The sequence below is a fragment of the Peromyscus leucopus genome, chromosome 8b, assembly GCF_004664715.2.
Source record: "Peromyscus leucopus breed LL Stock chromosome 8b, UCI_PerLeu_2.1, whole genome shotgun sequence".
Taxonomy (NCBI): Eukaryota; Metazoa; Chordata; class Mammalia; order Rodentia; family Cricetidae; genus Peromyscus; species Peromyscus leucopus.
The window spans coordinates 81,858,663-81,879,365 of record NC_051086.1 but is presented as its reverse complement, the minus strand read 5'-3'; the positions used below and the strand labels follow the sequence as shown (position 1 = coordinate 81,879,365).

At 41.4% G+C, this 20,703-nt stretch overlaps 1 protein-coding gene across 2 annotated transcripts in view; it reads left to right on the top strand.

Annotated features, from left to right (window-relative positions):
* The window catches only part of Map2k6 (mitogen-activated protein kinase kinase 6), a 120,572-nt gene that overhangs the window by 69,334 nt on the left and 30,535 nt on the right, over positions 1 to 20,703 (top strand). The window contains exons 1-3 of one of the 2 annotated variants that reach the window (XM_028865279.2): positions 7,551 to 7,860; positions 10,807 to 10,873; positions 20,399 to 20,447. Coding sequence is in view for 1 of the 2 variants with exons in the window: in XM_028865278.2 (XP_028721111.1) it covers positions 10,807 to 10,873; positions 20,399 to 20,447 (116 nt within the window). In the remaining variant the exon portion in view is untranslated. Of the gene's footprint in view, positions 1 to 7,550; positions 7,861 to 10,806; positions 10,874 to 20,398; positions 20,448 to 20,703 lie in introns of those variants that run through there. The other variant, XM_028865278.2, reaches the window with a different exon arrangement.

The window sequence follows — 20,703 nt, the reverse complement described above, 5'->3', positions numbered from 1 at the left end:
TATTTCCTTCCTGTGTTCAGACTTGGAGACGAATTTATTTACAGGTATGAAGGTAACTACCTAAAATAGTTTCTAGACTTCTCTTACCCAAGGCTAGAGAATGCTACTTCTTTCGACACATTGAGTTATGGCATTGCCTGAATTGATATTTGTTAATTACAGTGATGATGATTAATTCAGGAGTATGAACTGAAGGCTTCAGTTTTTCTGTAGGACTGGGGAATTTTTTCCATTAAGGGCTACATGAGGATATGAAATCATATTGAAATATTAGTTTACTGGTACAAACCAAACGACATTGAAAATAAGTCATTTGTTTTTATAGATTTGCTTTCTCTTTTCAAAAAAAACAAACAAACAAACAAAAAAAAACAACCCTCATATCTCAGTTCTATGGTTTTCTGAGAGCCGTTTCTTAGTGATTGGATGTCATGGACCCCTAACTAAAAGTGTCACCATTAAGAGATGCATGAAGCTGGGAAAACAGATAGCAGAATGAAAGACAAGCTGCTATGGTCGTTTACCAGGATGCACTTTGAAAACCATACTCTTACCAATATCTGGCCTCTCTATAGAGAAAGGTGATCAGATGACATTATATACAAACCATGACAGAGCAAAGGTTAGATTGGAGGTTTAGGGGGAGAGTTGAGATGAAGATTCCTGCCATGTTTTCTGGCTACAGTTTCTTTACCTCTTTGTTTTTCATTGTCATGGAATATGAGATATTCTAGACTGTACCAAAGACCTAGAGAAAGGGCTATATGTCATCTTCTGGGTTTTCTTCCCATTTATTATTGGGTGAGAAAGATCTCGAAGAAGGCCAGCTTCTCCCCCTTTGCCCCAGCACAAAATAGCAGGTGGCATTGAGATGCCCATTGAGTCATCGGGGAAGAGGAAAAAGTGCTCCTGCCTTAGGAAGTGTAGAGGACACAACACAAAGAGTAATTTTGTTGCTATTTACATTTTGATGAATTTCAGATATATTCAAAAGTAAAATAATCTAATGAGCCGCCATCACCAAACTTCAACAATTACCAGCTCATGGCTAATCTTATTTCATTTTAATCTCGTTTTCAGTTCTCTACTGTCATCTATATTATTTGAAGCAAATCCTAGAAGCATATCATTGTAAACATTTCAGTATTTATATCTAAAAATGAACACTTTTAAAATTCTATCAAAACTTGATATGCATTTTGGGAAGATCAACCACATCCCTAAATTTCTTTGCAATCTGTTTCCGTATTTTTATTTCAGAGTGCTGTTTTTAGCATTCTTGTGACTACACTTCCTTTTGATAAAGGCTCATGAATGGAGTAGCACATAAATAAAGAAGATGAGTGTAGCCAGATGATGGGGATTCCCCAGAGAAGCCCTGCCCGCCTCCTCCTGTCATACTGGGTCTAGACCACAAGTAGAAGGCCTCTCTCGCTGTGATTTACATTTAGGCTGTTTCAAGAGCATGTAGTCAGCACTGAATTGCTGACCGCACAGAACATGCTTTAAATCCACCAAGTACAAAAGTGCCTCAGTCACATGGTAAGGAAACCCTTCTGATCACTCACACTCTGGCATATTCTTTGAGAAGACCAGTGATTCTCTGTCCACCAGTGACTCTTCTTCCTTATCCCCTCTCTTCCAGTGTTGTTGCTCTGACTGCCTTCTTTCCTCTCATTTTTCTTGTTTTCCTGTCTGCCTTGTTCATCTTGTCTACTTTCAGATCTTCACATTTTCCTGCAGAATACTCTCAAGCTTCATTTTCCCACTGGAAATCTGCCATATGTTCTTCCAGTATTTCTTATTTAGTAATTCTGAATTGAAACTTGTTGTATTAATTACATTTCTTATTTATGGGACAGAATATAATGATGGGGGTGAGGATGATAGTGATGGTGATGATGGTGGTGATGATGATGATGGTGGTGGTGATGACAATAGTGATGATGAAGATAATGGTGATAATGATGATATGGAGGTGATGGTGATGGTGATGATGATGATAGTGATAATGATGATGATAGTTGTAGTGATGATGAATACCTACCACGTTGAAGCAACTTAAGTAGAGAGGGGTTCATTGTGAAACACAATTCAGGGGCTACAGTTCATCATGGTAGGAAAGGAATGGTGGCAGAATTGGCTCATGGCTGTGCTATAGATACTTGTTCATATCTGGATGGCCAGGAAACAGAATAAGAACATAAGAATATGTACACCATGGTCCCTCTTCAGTGACCCACTTTCTCCAGTGAGGCCCATGTCCCAAAATTTCTACAGTTGCCTAAAACAGCATCACCAGATGGGGACCATGTGTTCAAACTGATCAGCCTTTTTTATATCCAAATCATAACACTCGTTATCTGCCTTCTCTCCTTGTCTACCCCCTTTTGCTTATCTTTTCTTCTTCCCTGAATTTCTTCTTGCTGGGGAATAGCCAGATGATGGTTATGCTAATGATGTTATTGTTGATGATAGTGATGATGATGTTAATGATGATGGTGGTAATGATGATGATGGTAATGGTGATGATGATGGTGGTATTAGTGATGATGATGGTGGTGGTGGTGGTGATAATGATGATAATGACAAGATTGATGATGGTGGTGGTGATGATGGTGGTGGTGGTGGTGGTGATGGTGGTGGTGGTGGTGATGATGATGGTGGTGGTGGTGATGATGGTGGTGGTGGTGATGATGGTGGTGGTGATGATGGTGGTAATGATGGCAAAATTGATGATGGTGGTGATTGTGATATGATAGTGATGAAGATGATGGTGGTAGTGATGATGATGAGGGGGATGATGTTTATTAGTCAGGGTTATCTGGAGGAGCAGAACTGATAGAATAAATATATACCACAAAGGATTTGTTAGATTGTCTTACACAATATGGGCTGAGTAAGCAGTCTAGCTCCCTTCATGCTAGAGAGTCTGAGAATCGGGCAACTGCTCTGTCCATTGGGGCAGGTGCCTCAGTAGTATCAATGTTGCACTGAAGGTCTGGAGGACTCCTAGAGAGCTTCTGGTCCTTCATTTCACCCAAGAGGCTGAGGTCAGCAAGGGATGGCTGTAGCATTGGCAGAAGTCACCAGTGAGGGGTGAAGGTGAGCCCTGCTCCCCACTCAGGTCTCATCATATCTGCCCACTCTGGGCTGCAGATCTCCTCCCCTTCATTAATCCCTGTGAGGAAGTGCCCTCTCTGACCCTCCCAAGATGTGTTTTTTAGATGATTCCAGATCTAGCCAAGTTGACAACTAAGATTTCACCATCACAAATAGCGAACTCTTATGTACCTTCAAATCAGCTATCCAAGACTACCCATAATACCACTTCCTCTGAGAGACGTTTTTATTCTGTCTGATTTCCTCTCTCCTGCCTTCAGTGTGCATTGCTTGCATCACTCACCACGTAAGTTCACTACTATTTTAGTAATTGGAATTTTCATATCTGCTGATGCCTTAAAAGCAGAGTTTGCATAGTAATGCATTTTATCCCTTGTAATATCTACTTCAGTGAATTACTGACAGTTTCAGTTCAGTGATACAGTTAGCACAGTGAGGAACTTAACTTGAATTTAATTATTTAAAAAAGTTTTTATTATTTTTTAATTATAATTAATGTGCCTATGTGTGGTGGTATTGTGTTCCCCAAAATATTGTGTACTCTAATAAATTTATCTGGGGTCAGAGAACAGACAGCCACTAAATACAAAGGCTAGAAAATGGTGGCACTCACACCTTTAATCCTAGCATTCCAGAGATAGAAATCCCTCTGGATCTCTGTGAGTTCAAGGCCACATTGGAAATAGCCAAGCATGGTGACACACACCTTTAATCCCAGAAAGCCAGCCTTTAATCCCAGAGAGTGGTGGTAGAAAGCAGAAAGATATATAAGGCGTGAGGACCAGAAACTAGAAGATTTTGGCTGGTTAAGCATGTGACTGGTTAAGCTTCAGGCTTTCCAGCAGCAGTTCAGCTGAGAGCCATTGGGATGAGGACACAGAAGCTTCCAGTCGGAGGAAACAAGACCAGCTGAGGATCTGGCCAGGTGAGGTTAGCTGTGGCTTGTTCTGTCTCTCTGACCTTCCAGTATTCACCCCAATAACTGGCCTCGGGTTTGATTTTATGAATAAGAACTTTTAAAATTCCTGCTACACCTATGTGTGGGCATGTGTATATGAGTGCAGTGCCCATGGAGTCCAAAGAGGGTGTCATATGTCCTGGAGATGAAGTTATAGGCAGTTATGAGCTGGCTAATGTGGGTGCTGGGAACTGGACTCTGGGCTTCCTTTTTTTTTTTTTTTTCCACCAGTTTTATCAAGACAGGGTTTCTCTGTAGCCCTGGCTGTCCTGGAACTCCCTCTGTAGACCAGACTGGCCTCAAAGTCAGATAACAACCTGCCTCCTAAGTGCTGGAACTAAAGATGTGGGCCCCCCCCCCCCCACCCACCAGCTATGGACTCTAGTCTTCTTGAAGAGCAGCAGGTGCTCTTAACCATTGAGTCATCTCTCTAGCTTTAATTCTTATGAGGCAGATACAACTGGCTAGGATGTAGGGTAAATATCGGGAGCCTAGAGGGATTTTAAGTATTATTAGGTGGGAAATGATGAAAAATGAAAAACTTTACCTAGACATACTCTGTCATACTCTATGCTAGAAAAGTGGTTCTTGACCTTGACTGGAATCTAAGTTACTGTGGAGCTTAAAATGTGTGTGCGTACGTGTGTGTGTGTGTGTGTGTGTGTGTGTGTGTGTGTGTGTGTGTGTGAGAGAGAGAGAGAGAGAGAGAGAGAGAGAGAGAGAGAGAGAGAGAGGGAATGTGTTTTGAGGTTCTGGAATAGCTCCCATAGTTGGTGGGCACACTGACTCTGTGGTTCAAGATGCATGAGCTGTTGGGAAATGTAATTTTAGCACAAGTAACACAAGGTAGGAAGGTCAGAGGATGTCATTGGGAGACACAAGATGCCTGTGACAGGGCATTCTGCTTACCTCATATTTTAAAAATATAGGCATAAATGTGGAAGGAAAGTATTTCTGGAACACTCTGTCTACAGGGCGCTGCTGGAGTCCTTTCTGTGCATTGTGTCAGTATGCACACTGTGTCAGATGAATCTGTGAGAGGCCTGGTCAGGCTGACCACCAGCTCCAGTTTGCAGGTTCGGGAGCTGATTTATGGTGAGGAATGCTCTTTAAGATCAGGCTGTAAATAAGTAGCACAGCTGGTGTCTTGGTTTCTTTTTCTGTTGTTGCGATAGTGTAGTCTGATACAAGCAAATGAAGAGAAAGGGCTTATGGGAGCTCACAGTTCAAAGTGCAGTCCACCAGGATGGGGAAGTCAGGCCCGCTGGAGCTTGAAGCAGCTGGCTACATTATACTCAGCGTTGGAAGAGAGCCATGGGGCCATGCATGCCAGTGTTGCACTCACTGGCTCTACTTCATGCAACACAGGTCCTCTTGCCCAGGGCTTAGTCCCATCCACGCTTAGAATGGTTCTTCCCACATCCCTGCAATGTCATCAAGACAGTCCCCCAACAGAACACCCAGAGGTCCATTTCCCAGGTGACTCTAGATTATGTTAAACTGATCTTTAGCACAAACCATCCCAGATGGGATTTGAAACGCAGCCTTCCTGATTATGCGTGTGTTATTTTCACCTCAGTTGGGTTTTTTCTTCCCATATTTCCCTCCATCCCTCCCCCACCTCTTTCTTACCATTTTCTTCTTCTTCTGCTCCTCCCTCCCCCACCCCCCCTAGCCTATCTGATTTACCCTGTTCAAAATAGCCAAGAAAAGGGCAACGAACATTCAATAAGCAGATGCTTAAGAGGAGGCATACTGGACCAACATTTTTGCTGCTATGGAGCTTACATTCTTGTGGGGAAGACAGACAATAAATCAGTAACAAGCAAATGTGAAATTAAAAGCAACAAAATAATATTATGAGGAAAATAAATAGATGGTGGTCATGGGAGCTATTTTCGGAGAGCAGGGGCAGGTTTGGGGAGGTTCTGTGGGTTTTCCATGAATGTGATGAATTCAGAAGGTTGAATTCTCATCCGCTAGCAACTGGAGCTCTCCCTGTAGAGGGGACCATGTAGGGGACAGGAAAGCTGTTGAGAGATTCATTCTGCCTTCCCAGTTAAGGTGAATGTGACTCAAAGTTTTCAAATGAGCCCTCCAATTTTTATTTTCTAAACTTTGTATATCCTACCAGATTTCGCATACTGTGGAGTCCTGGTGATGTGCAATATCTGGTATTTTTGTAGGGTTGTGGTGGTACAGGCTCCTCGTCCTCTTCCTAGTGGCTTCTGTAAAGGCAGCTTTTTTCTCTGCACCTCCTGCCTCCTCTGGGCTCCGTTAGCTGCTTTGCATATGATCCTCCTTGTAGTTTAATGGCATCTAATGACACTTAGCTGTGTGCTTTGCTGCCAGTTGCGCTTGGAACATAAACCCAGATGCACGGGGTAGAGAGAAAGCAGCCAAGGCCTCCAGGTCGCCAGTAACTTGGCCAGGAGCCCCATTCACCCTGGGAAACACACTAGAAAAATAAACTTGGCGCTGGTGACCCGCAGTCCTTCCTCCTGTGATGCGATGTAGATAGTCGCAGACCACCAGAGTCACGCTCGCCAACCTTTCAGTGGGGCTGAGAAATGCTCAGACACCCGCTTATCTCAGGGTGGTGACACCGTCTGCCAGCCTCGTGGGGCTGTGTGCTGTTTGGGTTGGCGCCGGAGCACAGCCTTCTACTTTATGTAATAAGGCACATCAGAAAGGTCTTTGTGCTCACTCCCTCAGAGTGGCTGCTGGGCAAGACCTCATTTGTACCCCACCATTTTATGTACACTTAAAGCCAGGGTATTTCTACGTGGCCTGCTAATTTTTCTTCTAAAAATTTAGAAAATTTTAACGTTTCTCCATCCCCTCTACTCTTTCTATTTTTTTTTCTTTTCTTTCTCAGCCCAATGTTGTTTTACACTGGGTCTGAATTCTCATGGCCTGGCTTTGATTTAAGATGAATGTCGAGTGAATCTCAGTTTGTACTGGGATGATACCCTTTCTCTCTTGGAGAAGCAGTTTTCTTAGCATGGATGTCACACACACACACACACACACACACACACACACACACAGAGGCTGATGAAGCAAGACTGTTTGTGTTCAGCAGTCAGGCAGACTCCCCTTTTCTAGTCAGTACCAAGAAAAAGGCAAACAAGAAATAGACAAGATTCTCTCGGAGAAGCCTTGTTTCTGTCCCCACCTAAGGTAAAGCCTCTTTTCTGACTTTAAAGGATTTCTGTTTGAATTATCAAGGGAAAGGTCCATTAACGTTCTTGGCCACTTAACTTTGTTATTCATATCTCTCCTTCCCATTAATTTTTTTTCCTCCCTAGCAGCATAGTGTTAAATGTTAGCATGAGGTGTTGGCAGCCTCTTTGAGGGAACAGATTGCTCTGGAATAAACACAGCTGGAAACGGACCACCTATTGTTTTTCTTTCTGTTAGGAAATGAAAGAGCCATTTATCAAAAGGGTAGAGAACTGGGCTCCCAGAGTTACTTCAGGGATTTATAACTGCAGGGCTGCTTAATGAGCAATGCCACCCCTGGGTGTCTGAATGGGCCAGCTAACCTTCTGCCTCCCTGAATGGCTTCCATGGCCCGGGAACAATGAACTCACCAAGGTTTGCTACCGCACAAGAGCAGGAGGTGGAGCTTGCTCTGTTCTTTGCCTCCAACTGAAGCGTGCCGGCTTTGGAGCTCAGTAAGGGCTTTGGACTTCTGTTGGGGCTCCTCCTGGAGTCCCTGTGTTTGCAGCTTTGAAAACCTCCTGGGATTTATTGAAGGTTCTGGAGATAGATAAGTAAGTCTAGGAAGGTCTTGGATATGTCTATGTCTTCACGTTACTTGATTTACATCTTCAAAAAGAGAGGATACTTTTCTAAGTGACATTTGGCTGGATTCTGTGTCTCCTGAGGTTTATTCTTGCTGTCCCTGAGTTGAATGTTTTGGAATTTTATATTTGTGAAAATGTTGAACACCATGAAAATCTCTAATGTTTAGGTGTAGATAGTCAGGGATCAGATCTGGAGATTAGAGGATAGTCATTTTAGCCAGAGGCTGCCAATTCTGGGGCAGAGTGATATGATGTGGGGTGGGGTGACTGGGTGTGTGTGGGAAGTGGGGAAGAGCCAGGGAAGGCTGTGTTATTGTCTTGGCCTTTTACTCCATTTGTTTCTGTCCCCAGGACTCTTTCTCCACTCTCTCTCTTCCTTCATCCTTTGCTCCGCTGTCTTTGGATAGATGGTTTGGTAATTTATTGTGTTATGGTGTCACAACTAGTTGCTGCTAAGAAGTGCTCCTGATGTGTTAAGCCTTTGACACGGAGATTTTCCTCTATAATCAGTGATCTCTCTTCACACCTGTCATACAGGAACCACATTAGAAGTGAGGCAAAACTTCTGCCTAAGGTTTGACTGAATGACCTCTGGGAGCCCTTATCACAGACAAAATGTATTTTACTTTATTTTTGTTTTATTTGAGAAAAAAGCTAAGGCACTATTTGTTGGGCTTTTCTGGTTCCCTCTTTGTTATATTGCTAAGCATTTGTCATGATTTGAAGTGGAGTATCTTGTTCCTCGCTGGAGCGACTTGTTCAGACGGCATCTCCTGTCTGTGTGGCTGAGGTTCATGGATGAGTCTATTTAGAGTTAAACCCTCCATTTGTTAGACCGAGCACCTTGGCAGCACAGTGAAAAGCCCTATACATTGCCAATCCACGTACGCATTGGTCTGATTAACTTTGTAAATATGTGCTAAGAGGTCTCTGAGAGTCAGGAGAAGGGAGGAGTAATGATGTACCTATTCTTTATAGAACACTAGAAAAAAATGAACAGATAGTTGAAAAACTATTTACTAAAGATATTCCCCAAAGGCTTTCTCTATGTTGATCATTGACTAGTATTGTCTTCATATTGGTTGCTGAATTGATCTAGATATTGAATTTCTAAATAATAGATTAAAAAAGCTCAATTATACACAATTTTAGGGTTCTGATAACATAGCCAGTTTTATTCATGGATTTCTTACTATTTTTTGAAATGAGACATATAGATATTTTCTCTATATCATCATAATGAAAAGGTTCTTTGGATATCTCAATGTTTTTCATGTGCGTTGTCTGGTTTGATTCTTACATTTGGTTCAGAGAAGTAAATATTGATGTTATTTCTGGATTTTACAGCTGAGGAGACTGAGAGTTAAAAGCCAGTTCAGTGCTGAGGAGATGGCTCTGGTTAAGAGCTCTGTCTGCTCTTGTAGAGGACCCAGGTTCTATTCCTAGCACCCACAGGGCAGCTCACAATAGTCTATAACTCCAGTTTCAGGGGATATGACATTTTTTGTCCTCCTCTGCCACTGTATGGTGATACACAGACACACATGCAGGCAAAACACTGTGCACATAAAAGAAAACATCTTTTGGAAAAAAGTCAGCCTGTAGTTCCTTTGGTAAGAGAAATAGCCCGGTGATTTTTAAACTCACAGCCCCCATCCCATTCCCTGGCCATTTAGTGGAAAGATCTCCACATCAGGTGTCAGGAGACCTCTACACAGATGCTCATGAGGTTGTTGCTGACTCTGTGATGTTGAACAAGTAAGCCCTTTGGGTGCATTTTTCATGCATACAGTACTTGGAATTCTTATGTTGCGCCTTAGGGTCTACTAGGATCTCATCCAGAGCTTGTATCAGCTCTGATGTGCCCACTTGGCAGTACAGAGGAGAGATGAGGAAAGAGGCGAGACCATAGGCATCGTGTCCAGCTCTGCTTTGACTTCTCCTGCCAAGTGCAAAGACCTGGGATCTATGCATAGGATGAAACCCCCAGGCCCTTAACAAGACTGACTTGTCCAGTCTGCTTCCTGAGCTGGCATTTCCTGGTCTGTTCTTTTGGACCCAGCAGCAAAGGTGCTTGTGCCAAACTCAACTATAGTTTCTACCCAGGAATGAGCAACATCAATCTGCATTCCCATCTATACCCCAAAGAAACGGTAACTTGGCACAAGCTCATCTGTCGTCCTAATCCTTGTCAGAGCAGAGCAAACATATCACTGCATGCTTCTGGTAGTAAGTCAGATGCATTCTCTTCAGTTTTCCAGCCTCTTGCAGGTAGCTGAGGAATGAGTAAAGACAGAAGAGCAGAGAAGTGTTTTGTTTTGTTTTTTTTTTTCATTTCCGTCATCAGTTTTAACAATGCTCTCAGACCGATTTAGAAAACTGTAGGATACTGAGATCAGGGTGACTACATCTGATTGCTGTTAAAACAAAAATGAACAACAACCAAAATACCCCACCTATAAACAGTCATAAGCCATCATGATTACTGTATAAAAGAACAACCCAAGAAGTTAATGTGACAATTTCTCAGTGGGCAAGAAGGATCCACCTTCTTAGCAAAAGAGTTGGCTTTTTTTTTCTTCAGTGTTGTGGATTAAGCCCTGGTCTTGCACATGATAGGCAAGTGCTTTACCACTGAGCCACACTCCCAGCAAGAATGAACATTTTCACCTTGGTATGTGTACTCTGGGCCTCTGGCAATGCCATTTCTGGTCTCAGCCTGCATCTGAGAAGCTGTCTGACGCCCTGGCCCCTCGCATTTACTGGCTGCTTCCTTTGCAAGTTGTGTTCTGAGCTGGGAAATGAGAATAGATACCTGTGACGACGACTTCTTGCCTTTGCTCTGGAGTCTCTGTCCTCATTCTTTTGCAGCAAAGTAGACTTTGACATTTTTCCTTATGTCCTCCCCCATAGGCAAGAAGCGAAACCCTGGCCTTAAGATTCCAAAAGAAGCCTTTGAACAACCTCAGACCAGTTCCACGTAAGTTGTCAAGATGATGGATCCATTCCAAGTACTTGTATTTTACATGCTTGCTGCGGGGGGGGGGGGGGGGGCTCATTTTTGGACTAGCAGATGAAGTCTTGACTTTGCACATGGTTGTTAAAAAGAACAGCCCTTGGGGGAGGGAAGTTGTTTGCTCATTCCTCTGAGATCTGAAGCAGGCAGTCTGTTAGTCTACATTGATCTGTAGCTTTGAAGTCAGTGTCCCAAATTACTGGCTGACTGAAAGCTACATGCCACATGGTAGTTGAGATCCCATATAAACCCAGCAAGTTCCACAGGTGTGGACTGTCTCAACTTCTCCCTGTAGATATCAATGAAGAGACAAATAAATCCACGTGTGTGCGGGGAGCAGTACTCTGAAAATTGAGTTGAAATGGAAGGCTGGTATTTGATGAGCACCTGCATTTTGACACTTAATCCTGTCTTTATAATCAGAATGCAAGATAAGCTAAAGGAATGCTTCTGTATTAGCTGAAGCTCTGGCCCAAAGCCCTGAGTGAGCTCAAATCCTCTTGTATATCTGTGAGATTGGCTGGGTATCTCCTACTCAGCTGGAGGTCCAAGAACCAATGCATCTGCCTACTAGGAGTGGGGAAGTCCAAGACAAGAAACCATAAGAGAGACCCTAGACTTTCAGAGAAAGTACAGAGAGTGGAACCCTGAGTCCTTATGGCTTCAATTAACCAGGGTTCCTTGTAAAGGAAATTTTACCTTAACTGACAGAAAGAGCTCCCTCTAGTGTTGGGATGTGCTCATGAAAATGATTTATTGCCCAGGACACAGGCCCCTGGTTCCATGAGGCAACAGAAAGAAACTTTTCTAGGGTAGCTGAGAGACTGAAGTCAGTTGGAATATTCTTGTCATGAAGATCTGTAGGAGGAAATTCTTCCCCTACCTACATAAATATGGGGTTTGTTGGAAGGGGATTTTTGTCTGCATAGTCTGGGGTTCTCTCCAACTATAAATGTAAAAAATGTGTGATTCTGTTTTTTTAGAATTTCTTTCTGGATTTTAGAGTGCTTACAGTCAAATATGAAGTCTCTTCATGCTATTCTGTATAGAACTGTATGTGAGGCACTTTGGAATAATTATAGCCATTGGGAGTTGCAAAGAAATGTGCAGAGAATCCAAAGATGTGCCCTTTCCCATCATTTATGTACCTTCATTTAACAACCTGTACAACCGTGGAGCATTTGCGTAATCAAGGAATCCATACTGGAGTGGACCATATAACTTATTTGATTTTACTAGCCATTTGGTTCTCTCTCTCTCTCTCTCTCTCTCTCTCTCTCTCTCTCTCTCTCTCTGTTTTCTTGAGTGATAGTACTGTTTTATATCCTGAAAAACATATATAAAAGAAGCATAGTTTCTCTGCATCTCTGACAGCATTTAGAGTTGTCATCATTTAACATTGTTTTTTGTTCTTCTGTATAGTTGTAGATGACTATAGCTTTAATATGAATATCTCTAATGGTTAGTTATGTAGAAATACTTTAGGTGTTCATTTTCCATCCATGTCTTCTTCTCTGGTCAAGTGTCTGAGCATGTGTTTTTTTATATTTTTATAACAAAGTTCATTTTATGTTTTAGTTATGCTTGTGTGTTGATGAGGCTACGTGCCCATGAGTGCAGTGTAGAGCCCAAGAGGGCATAGGATCACCCAGAGCTGGAGTTACAGTTGATGGTGAGCCACTTTTGTGGATGCAGGGAACCTACAACATTACACTTTCTTAACTGCTGAACTGTCTCTCTAGCCCCTGTGCATATCTTTTGCCTACAGCTTAGTAGATGATTTTTTTTTCATTTTTAAACTAATTTTTGTTTAATATTTCAAATAAATAGGTTTCTCAGTGACATTTTCATATATATATATATATATATATATATATATATATATCATTATATGCTATTCTTTCTTAATACCCTCACAACCCTCTGTGACCTTTCTCTTTTTTAATTAAATCTCTCTCTCTCTCTCTCTCTCTTTCTCTCTCTCCCTGCCTGTGGAGGTCACAGGGAGTCAATTCTCTCTTTGCATGGTATGGGTCACAGGTATTGAACTCATGCCCCCAGGTTGGGCAGCAGAGACCTTTGTCCACTGAGCTATCCCTCTGGCCCCATGATTGAATTCCTTATGTATCATAGGCGCAAGAACTTTCCCAGATATCTTATGTGAAAATACTTCTTCTAACATGTACTTCGTCTTTTTCATTCTTTCTTCCATCAGGACTTTTTACAGGGCAGAAAAATTTGATTTTGATGGCATACTATTTATTAGTTATTCTTCCTACAGATTATGCTTCAGGTACCACCTTTAAGAAGTCTTTTTGCCTTAGATCCTTAAGATTTTCAGTGTTCTCGTGTAGAAATTTTAGCTTTACATTGAAGCCCAAGATACATTTGGAGTTAAGCTTTTGTATGTGATGTACTGAGGGTTTTTGTTGCCACATTTCCAGTTGTTACAGTTCGATTTGCTGTAAACTGTCTCTGCGCTGTTGAGTTGCCTTTTTCCTTTGTCTAGTACTAGTTGGTATATTCACTTTGAGCCACATCTGGATTTCCTATTCTGTTCTGTTGGTTTATGGGTCTGCTCTTCCTCCAGGCTCACACTATCTTGATTACTGCCACAGGGGATGAATATGGCTTCTCCCACTTGGTTCTTTTTGAAAATTAATTTTATTATTTTTTTAGGCTTTCGTATATGTATGTACATGTATTCCAAAGTTATGTTGGCCCTTGAAAGAGCCTTTTCTTGATACTTGAGGATGTTTTATTAAGAGTTGAGTTTAACCTGGAAGTCAACTGAGGGAGAATAGATATCTCTTTTACATTGGCACTGCTAATGCAGGAACATAATACATTTCTCTAGGTATTTAGATCCCCTCCCCTCCCTTCCCCTCCCCTCCCCTCCCCTCCCCTCCTTTCTTCCTTCCTTCCTTCCTTCCTTCCTCTCTCTCTCTCTCTCTCTCTCTCTCTCTCTCTCTCTCTCTCTCTCTCTCTCTCTTTTGGTTTTATGAGACAAGGTTTTGCTGTGTAACAGTCCTAGCTGTCCTAGAACTTGCTTTGTAGACAGGCTGGCCTCGAACTCACAGAGATCTGCCTCTATCTGCCTCCCAAATGCTGGGATTAAAGGCGTGTGCCACCAGGCCTAGCAAAGTCTTTTTTTTTTTTTTTTTTTTTTTTTTTTTTTTTGACATAGGATCTCACTTGCAACCCTGGCTGGCCTGGAACTTGCTATGCCGACCAGGTTGGGTTTGAACTTAGATCCAGCTACCTCTACCCCTGTAGTGTTATGAGTAATGGTGGGCGCCATCATGCCTAGCTCCTAAACCTATATTCTTATATTAAGTTGAGCATGTAGTTCAGTGACTTGCCTAGCATATGAGGCTTGACTTTAGATCTCCAGCTTTTTTTTTAAAGGTATATTCTTATGAGTGGTTACTCAGATGCCTTATAATCCTTCCCTTTGAAATTTTATTATTTACCCTTTCCAAATATTTACCAATTTCTGTACTTCATGAATTTTGAAAGCATTGCTTGGTATAAACAAATGGACTGGACACCAAGCAAGGATAGAAGTTTCTAGGCTGTCACTTCTTGGAGTAGAGCCTTCTTTTACAGTATGGTTTTGTTTCACTGTATAAACTTGAGCATCATTTTGATGAACTTCAGCATCTTTGCTCATGGAGTCTTACGAATACTGAGGCTTAAATTTACCTTTAAAGATAGAGCTTCCACTTTTTGTAATCTTCTAGGCAATCTTTTGGTATTGATTGGATATTTCTCTCTCATTCTTGCTGTGCTACAGTAGAGCAGAAAGCCTGGGTGAGGGCGCCATTCCTTAGGTCAGCTTGTGTGGATTCATCACATACTCCTTCTTGCATCACTGATGCCAGGCTGTCTTTGCCTCAGGTTTCTGAGTTGTCCTCTCCCTTGACTGGTAGTTACTAGTTCAAAAAGCAACTCTATGCTAATCATTATCAGTTCATTTAACCTTGACAAGACACTTGGTGTGTATGGTGGGGGGTTGTCCTTATTCTCTTGAGAAGTGAAATGGCAGAACTATTTGAGGGTTAGACATTGTGTGCAAAGTCCTTCAGCATAGCTTCATGGCTAAGTCTGTATTTGGATTCTAGACTTCTCCAGTTGAATGCCTTAGTTTAGGCAGGATTCCTAGTTGCATCAAGCTTTAGTTTCTTCTTCAAAAGATTAGAATAAATGGTGTGATCACTATTAACATTAGATGCCCTCATCTGTAGCTCAGCTCTTGGGCTGTTGTAATAGTTGCCCGGTGAAAGGTAGCTTCAAGTTGTTTAGCTTTTAAGCATATAACCTAGCATATAAACCTGGGGATTTTGGAGACCCAGTTATCTTCTTAACTATATGTAAGATCAGACCAAACAATTCTTGGCTAAGTAAGCTAGGGTCCTTGACCTCTTTAGTGAGAAGTCACTGTGGTTTAGCTCTGGGTTCTAATGTCATTTTCCTGTTGAATAATCTTAAGTCATTTTATGTCTTTTGATGTCAATTATTCCCACTGAAATGGAGATATAGCCCCTATGAGTATCATAAAAGTTAAAGAAGCTGTTTTATAGAAATGATCCAGTAATGTTTCTGACTCAGGTGGGTGCTTACTTAAAATAAACAAATAATACATGTAATAATAATCAATGAGCTGATTACTTATATAGCAGGTAGGTGTTTAATAACATAAATGAACAATACATGTAATAATAACCAGTGAGCTGATTACTTATATAGCAAGTGGGTGTTTAATAAAATAAATGAATAATACATGTAATAGTAATCAACAAGCTGGTTCCTTGCATAGGGTTGTAGATAAATAAATAATTATCAAACTAGGCCATCACTGATGTTCATGTGAAATACCAGTCTTAGGCGACCTCTGGAATACCTTTGGTCTTCCAGGGAAAGAATTTTGTACTAAGTTTGGTTCTTTCCCCAGAGGAATAAAATATTGAATAATTGACAAGAATATCCACCCACAGTTTTAGCCTCCTGTGGAGTCTCACCCTTAGGCAAACTTATATGTCCAACCCTGAACAGAGGGAGCCCAGTGTCAGCTAATCCAGCCTGAGTTGTCGGTCTTGGCCCCGTCCTTTGGTGCTTTTGGCAGACCTGATGAACCCAGAGGCCCAAGGCTTGGGTGGATTAGTCATTTTCATTAGAAGCCTGAGTATTGGGAACCCATTCCTTGATTCAGTCGTCTTTGCACGGGAATCACAGAATGGGTGAAGCACTTTATCCAGCCCTCTTCCTTCTTCCGTTTCTCCCTTCTCAGGTCAAAGTTGAGGATGAGGTGACATGAGCTTCATACTCAGTGCAGTTGACAATTATGTGTCTCCATAAAATCACCAAACATCTGGTTTTCATTTTTTTTTTTTTTAATTTGGAAAATGACACCATGTCCTGTTAGGTTGAGGTTAAATGTGAGCAGAGAGTCAGTGGCAGCAAACATTGGGGAAAGCTGGAGAGTAAATATTTGGGGCTACAGTAGGCCATGATGGCATCAGTTGTATGTTCTTTGTTGGTTATTTTTATAGAATATCGTAGAATTATTAAACTTCTGAAAGTCTTCCATAGCTGGGTCATAGGCTGGAGTTTGCCAAGTCATGGTTTAGAAGAGAAGGCATTAGATCTGGAAGAGGTCCTATTTATGACTTCACTGATTGGCAAGAAAGTGGAGCGAGCCACAAATAATAATTCTTTTTCCTCGGTAGTTTTACCAAGGAAGGGTGTTAAATAGTTGCAAAAGATTTTATTATTAGTCATGCATTTTAAGTTACATTTGTCTTACTTTTAAAGGGCTATTACAATTTAGTGCACACAAATTGTAACAGACCAAGAAAAACCAGCTTTGACTGTCCTAAGAATGAGAAATTAGGGCCTAGAGAGGTAATCCAGAAGTTGTGAGTGCTCACTTCCCTTTCAGAGGACCTGAGTTCAGTTCCCAGCACACACGTTGGGTGGCTCACGACCACCTGTAGTTCCATTTCCAGGGCACCTGACACCCTCTTCATGTCTACATACCCACCCACAGAAACATACACAATATACATAATTAAAACATATACAAATAAATCTTTTAAAAATTGAGAAATTAATTTTTAGGAACTTGATTCTTCTGGAAGGCTTCTCTGAAGAAAAATTGCCTGTTTAGAAACAGTACACACACACATGTATCGTGACATGTGCACCATCATTTAGTTTTGTTCTCTCTTTCCCTCCCAGTCTCATATTTAAAGTTAGCCTAGAAAAGTTTTTGGTGTCTGCCAAAATGAAATGATATGTGAAGTAAGGAGAGGCTTGCCATGAAAGTCATAGATTGACACTCATATCTGTGTTTGTATTCTTATTTCCTCTTCATTGTTTTATATGTGTATTTGGTTTCAGCAGAAAGGATGAAAACATAATACAGAAGTGGTGGGGAAAATGAGTCCCCAGCAAGTATTTTAATTGCCTTTCTGTTCTTCTGTGATAAAATACTCTGACCAAAGCAACTTTGGGGAGGAAAGGATTTATTTGGCTTGCACTTCCAGGTCATGGTCCTTCACTGAAGGAAGTCAGGGCAGGAACTGAACCAGGAACTTGAAAGCAGAAATCATAGAGGAATGCTGCTCTCTGGTTCACTCTCTGGCTCAGCCACAGGCTCGTGTTCAGCCAGTTTTGTTATATAACACAGGTCCACATATCTAGGAATGGCACCACCTATGGTGAGTTGGGCCCTCATATCATTTATAATCAAGACAGTTCCCCACAGACATGCCTACAGGCCTACTGGGTCCTGCCCGACCTGTCAAATAGTCCTGAATAGGGGAGTGAGGATTGAGAAATAATAGATAGGGAAAACAGAGATGTAGACGTAAAAGAAAAAGACAGAGACACAGGATAGCTTTGGGAGGGCTCTGAGTCAATACCACAGCAGCCCCGTATTTATTTCTCAAGGCCCTTTTATACCCAAAACAGGGGGGCAAAAGACCTTCCCCTTTCAAGGACATTGTGGTTCAAGGTACAAACAAGTGTAAACCCCTCCTTAATTCTCAAGACACCTAGTAACCATGCCTTTGGCCAAACATCCTGTTATCCAACCTTGAAGAATAAGATATCTGGTAACCATCCTAAGAGAGCAAAGACAAGCTTGAACTCTCTGACCTTGAGTCAAGATGGAATCAAGGCACAAACTGGGGTCACTGTGGACTCCCACACAGGCCAATCTGACCTAAGCAATTCCTAAATCATGGCTTTTCTCTCAGATGAAGGCAGGCTTGTGAAGTTGACAGTTAATTCTGACCAGCATGGCAAGTACTTCTTATCTCTCTCTCGGTTCACCTCCTCTTCTTCCCCCATTTCTCTTATTCTCTTTGTTCGTTCTGCAGGCAGTTCTGATGTGAATGTGCATGCAAGGAGACTTGAGTTGCTAGGCAGTTTGTTCTTTGTAAGGCTAGTGCCCGTGTTCCCTGTCTTCACTTTCCGTTAGCTCTGTTTGCTTGATCATGTCCACCACATGCGTCTCAGCATGCTTTTGGTGCATGTATTGTAAGAAAATACCTTTCTCAGTTACTGGCTAGTTACACAGCCAAAGCCAAAACACTTTTCTCTTCAGTTGACTTCTACCAACCCAAAGCACAGGAAATAAAAATTAATGCCCAGGAGGAGACTGTGGAAACACAAAGCCAGCCAACCTCCGAGTCCTGAGACAATTCCAGGATAGAATGTCCCCTATACACGGAAGAAATGCCACCAGACTTGCATGGTAGAACTGAAAGTCTGCTGAGATGGGAGTTGGGAGACCTGAGTGATTTGTGATTGGAAACAAGTCATATCACCTCCCTAGGGACCTTTTGTTCATCTAAAGAAGCAGGGAGGGGGGACATAATATTTGGAGTTCTTGTGTTCTATGGATTTTGTGAGTGAATGAGACCATATTCTACTTAATAAAAAACAATTATAGAAACAAATAGTAAAAATAATTTAATAATTTGTCACTCTTAAGTGAAAGGCTTTAATGCTTATCACTGTAACAGTATTGTCCATATGTCAAGGCTTCTTTTTTTGTTTTTTTAAATAATAATTTATTTATCTGTATTTTATGTACATTGGTGTTTTGCCTGTATGTATGTTTGTGTCAGATCCCTGGAGCTGGAGTTACAGACAGTTGTGAGCTTCCATGTGGGTGCTGGGTATTGAACCCAGGTCCTCTGGAAGAGCAGCCAATTCTCTTAACCACTGAGCCATCTCTCCAGCCCCCAGAAGATTTTTAAATTCATGATACAATTTTGTTCAACTATTTCTAAATATAACCTCAAGTGTATAGATATTTAAGAAGAATTCATATCAGATATCTACTGGTAATAAATAATAAATAACCTTATTTTAAGATAATTCCTTTGTGTAGGTAGAATTTAACATTCATGAACGATGAAAGCAAAATTGTGTACCAACAAGACAGTTGTGCTTGCACACTTTTTACATAAACAATTTAATCGGGGCTGAATATTTGCTACTGCAGTATGTACAGTGTCCTCAATGGTTTTTTCAGAGTTGGTCGGTATTTTTATCATATAACAATCAATACTGAAAATGCCACTTGATGTAACTATGTATTACAAAACAGCAGGACTATATTTAGGGCCATTTCAGGAATTTTTGGAAATTCTGTTCTAATCCCAAGTCAAATTACATTTAACAACTGTTTTTATGAAACTCAAGTCAGCAACTCAAACTGCATTTTTCAAAATTAAGCATTTCAATACAACATGTACCACTTGAATACTTAAACACTGAGGAATAATAGTAGTTTTGATACCTTGTTTCTTATCATAAAACCATCATGTTTTAATAAAATCAGAAAGGTTTGTATGTCTAGTGAAAACACATCAATAATATGCAGTAGTCCCAAATTGGATCCAAGGTACCTCAGGCACTGTTCATTGGTGTTTTATGGTATGTGACGGCATGTGCCATACAGAGATTGCATGTGTGCTCAGAACCAAGGCTGCGGTGAAGCCACCCCATGTAATGCAGGTGAGTGCTGCCAGAGCCGTCTCAGTTTCATTATGGGTTTGATTTTGAATTAACTTTTAGTTGCTATGTGTCCAGAAACCTTTCACTAGGGCTAGTTTTTCATAATGACTGCAGTTATACAGCACATGGGGTTACAACCCATGATTTAAACAGCTTTGCTCTTATTTATTGAATATTTAATGTAGGATTTTACTTGGAGTATTTCAATGAACACTCATCCCAACACCACTGAGTGTATGTATTAATATCCCCATGGTAAAGAAGTAGATACTCAAAGAGACGGTGTGAGTAAAACCCAAGTACATTTTATTTCAGGCCATCCACTCCACTGTTTCTCTCCTTGACCTATGAACCTGCACCAGTTTCCTTAGAGCAAATCCAACAGCTGCCTTGTTTGGAAAGGACGTGGTTGACCAAAGATCTCATGGCGCTTCTTTTCTCCCTTATCTTTCTTAGGCCACCTCGAGATTTAGACTCCAAGGCTTGCATTTCTATTGGAAATCAGGTGAGAAAAGTCCTGCGTCCTCTTCATACATATGTTTCCCAACGGAATACTGAAAATCGTGTTTCCTGTGGCAGAATGTCAGGGGATGGATGGAAAAAGGTTTGGAATTCAAAGGGAGCTGACTCCTGGTGCTTTTGCTATTTTGAATTGGGAATTGCTGTCAAGCAATTGTGGTCCTCATGGAAGGCAGCTGAGGGAGATAGATGGCTCTCTCGGGAGGATGTTTATCAAAGCCACACAGGTCTAGTTGCTATGA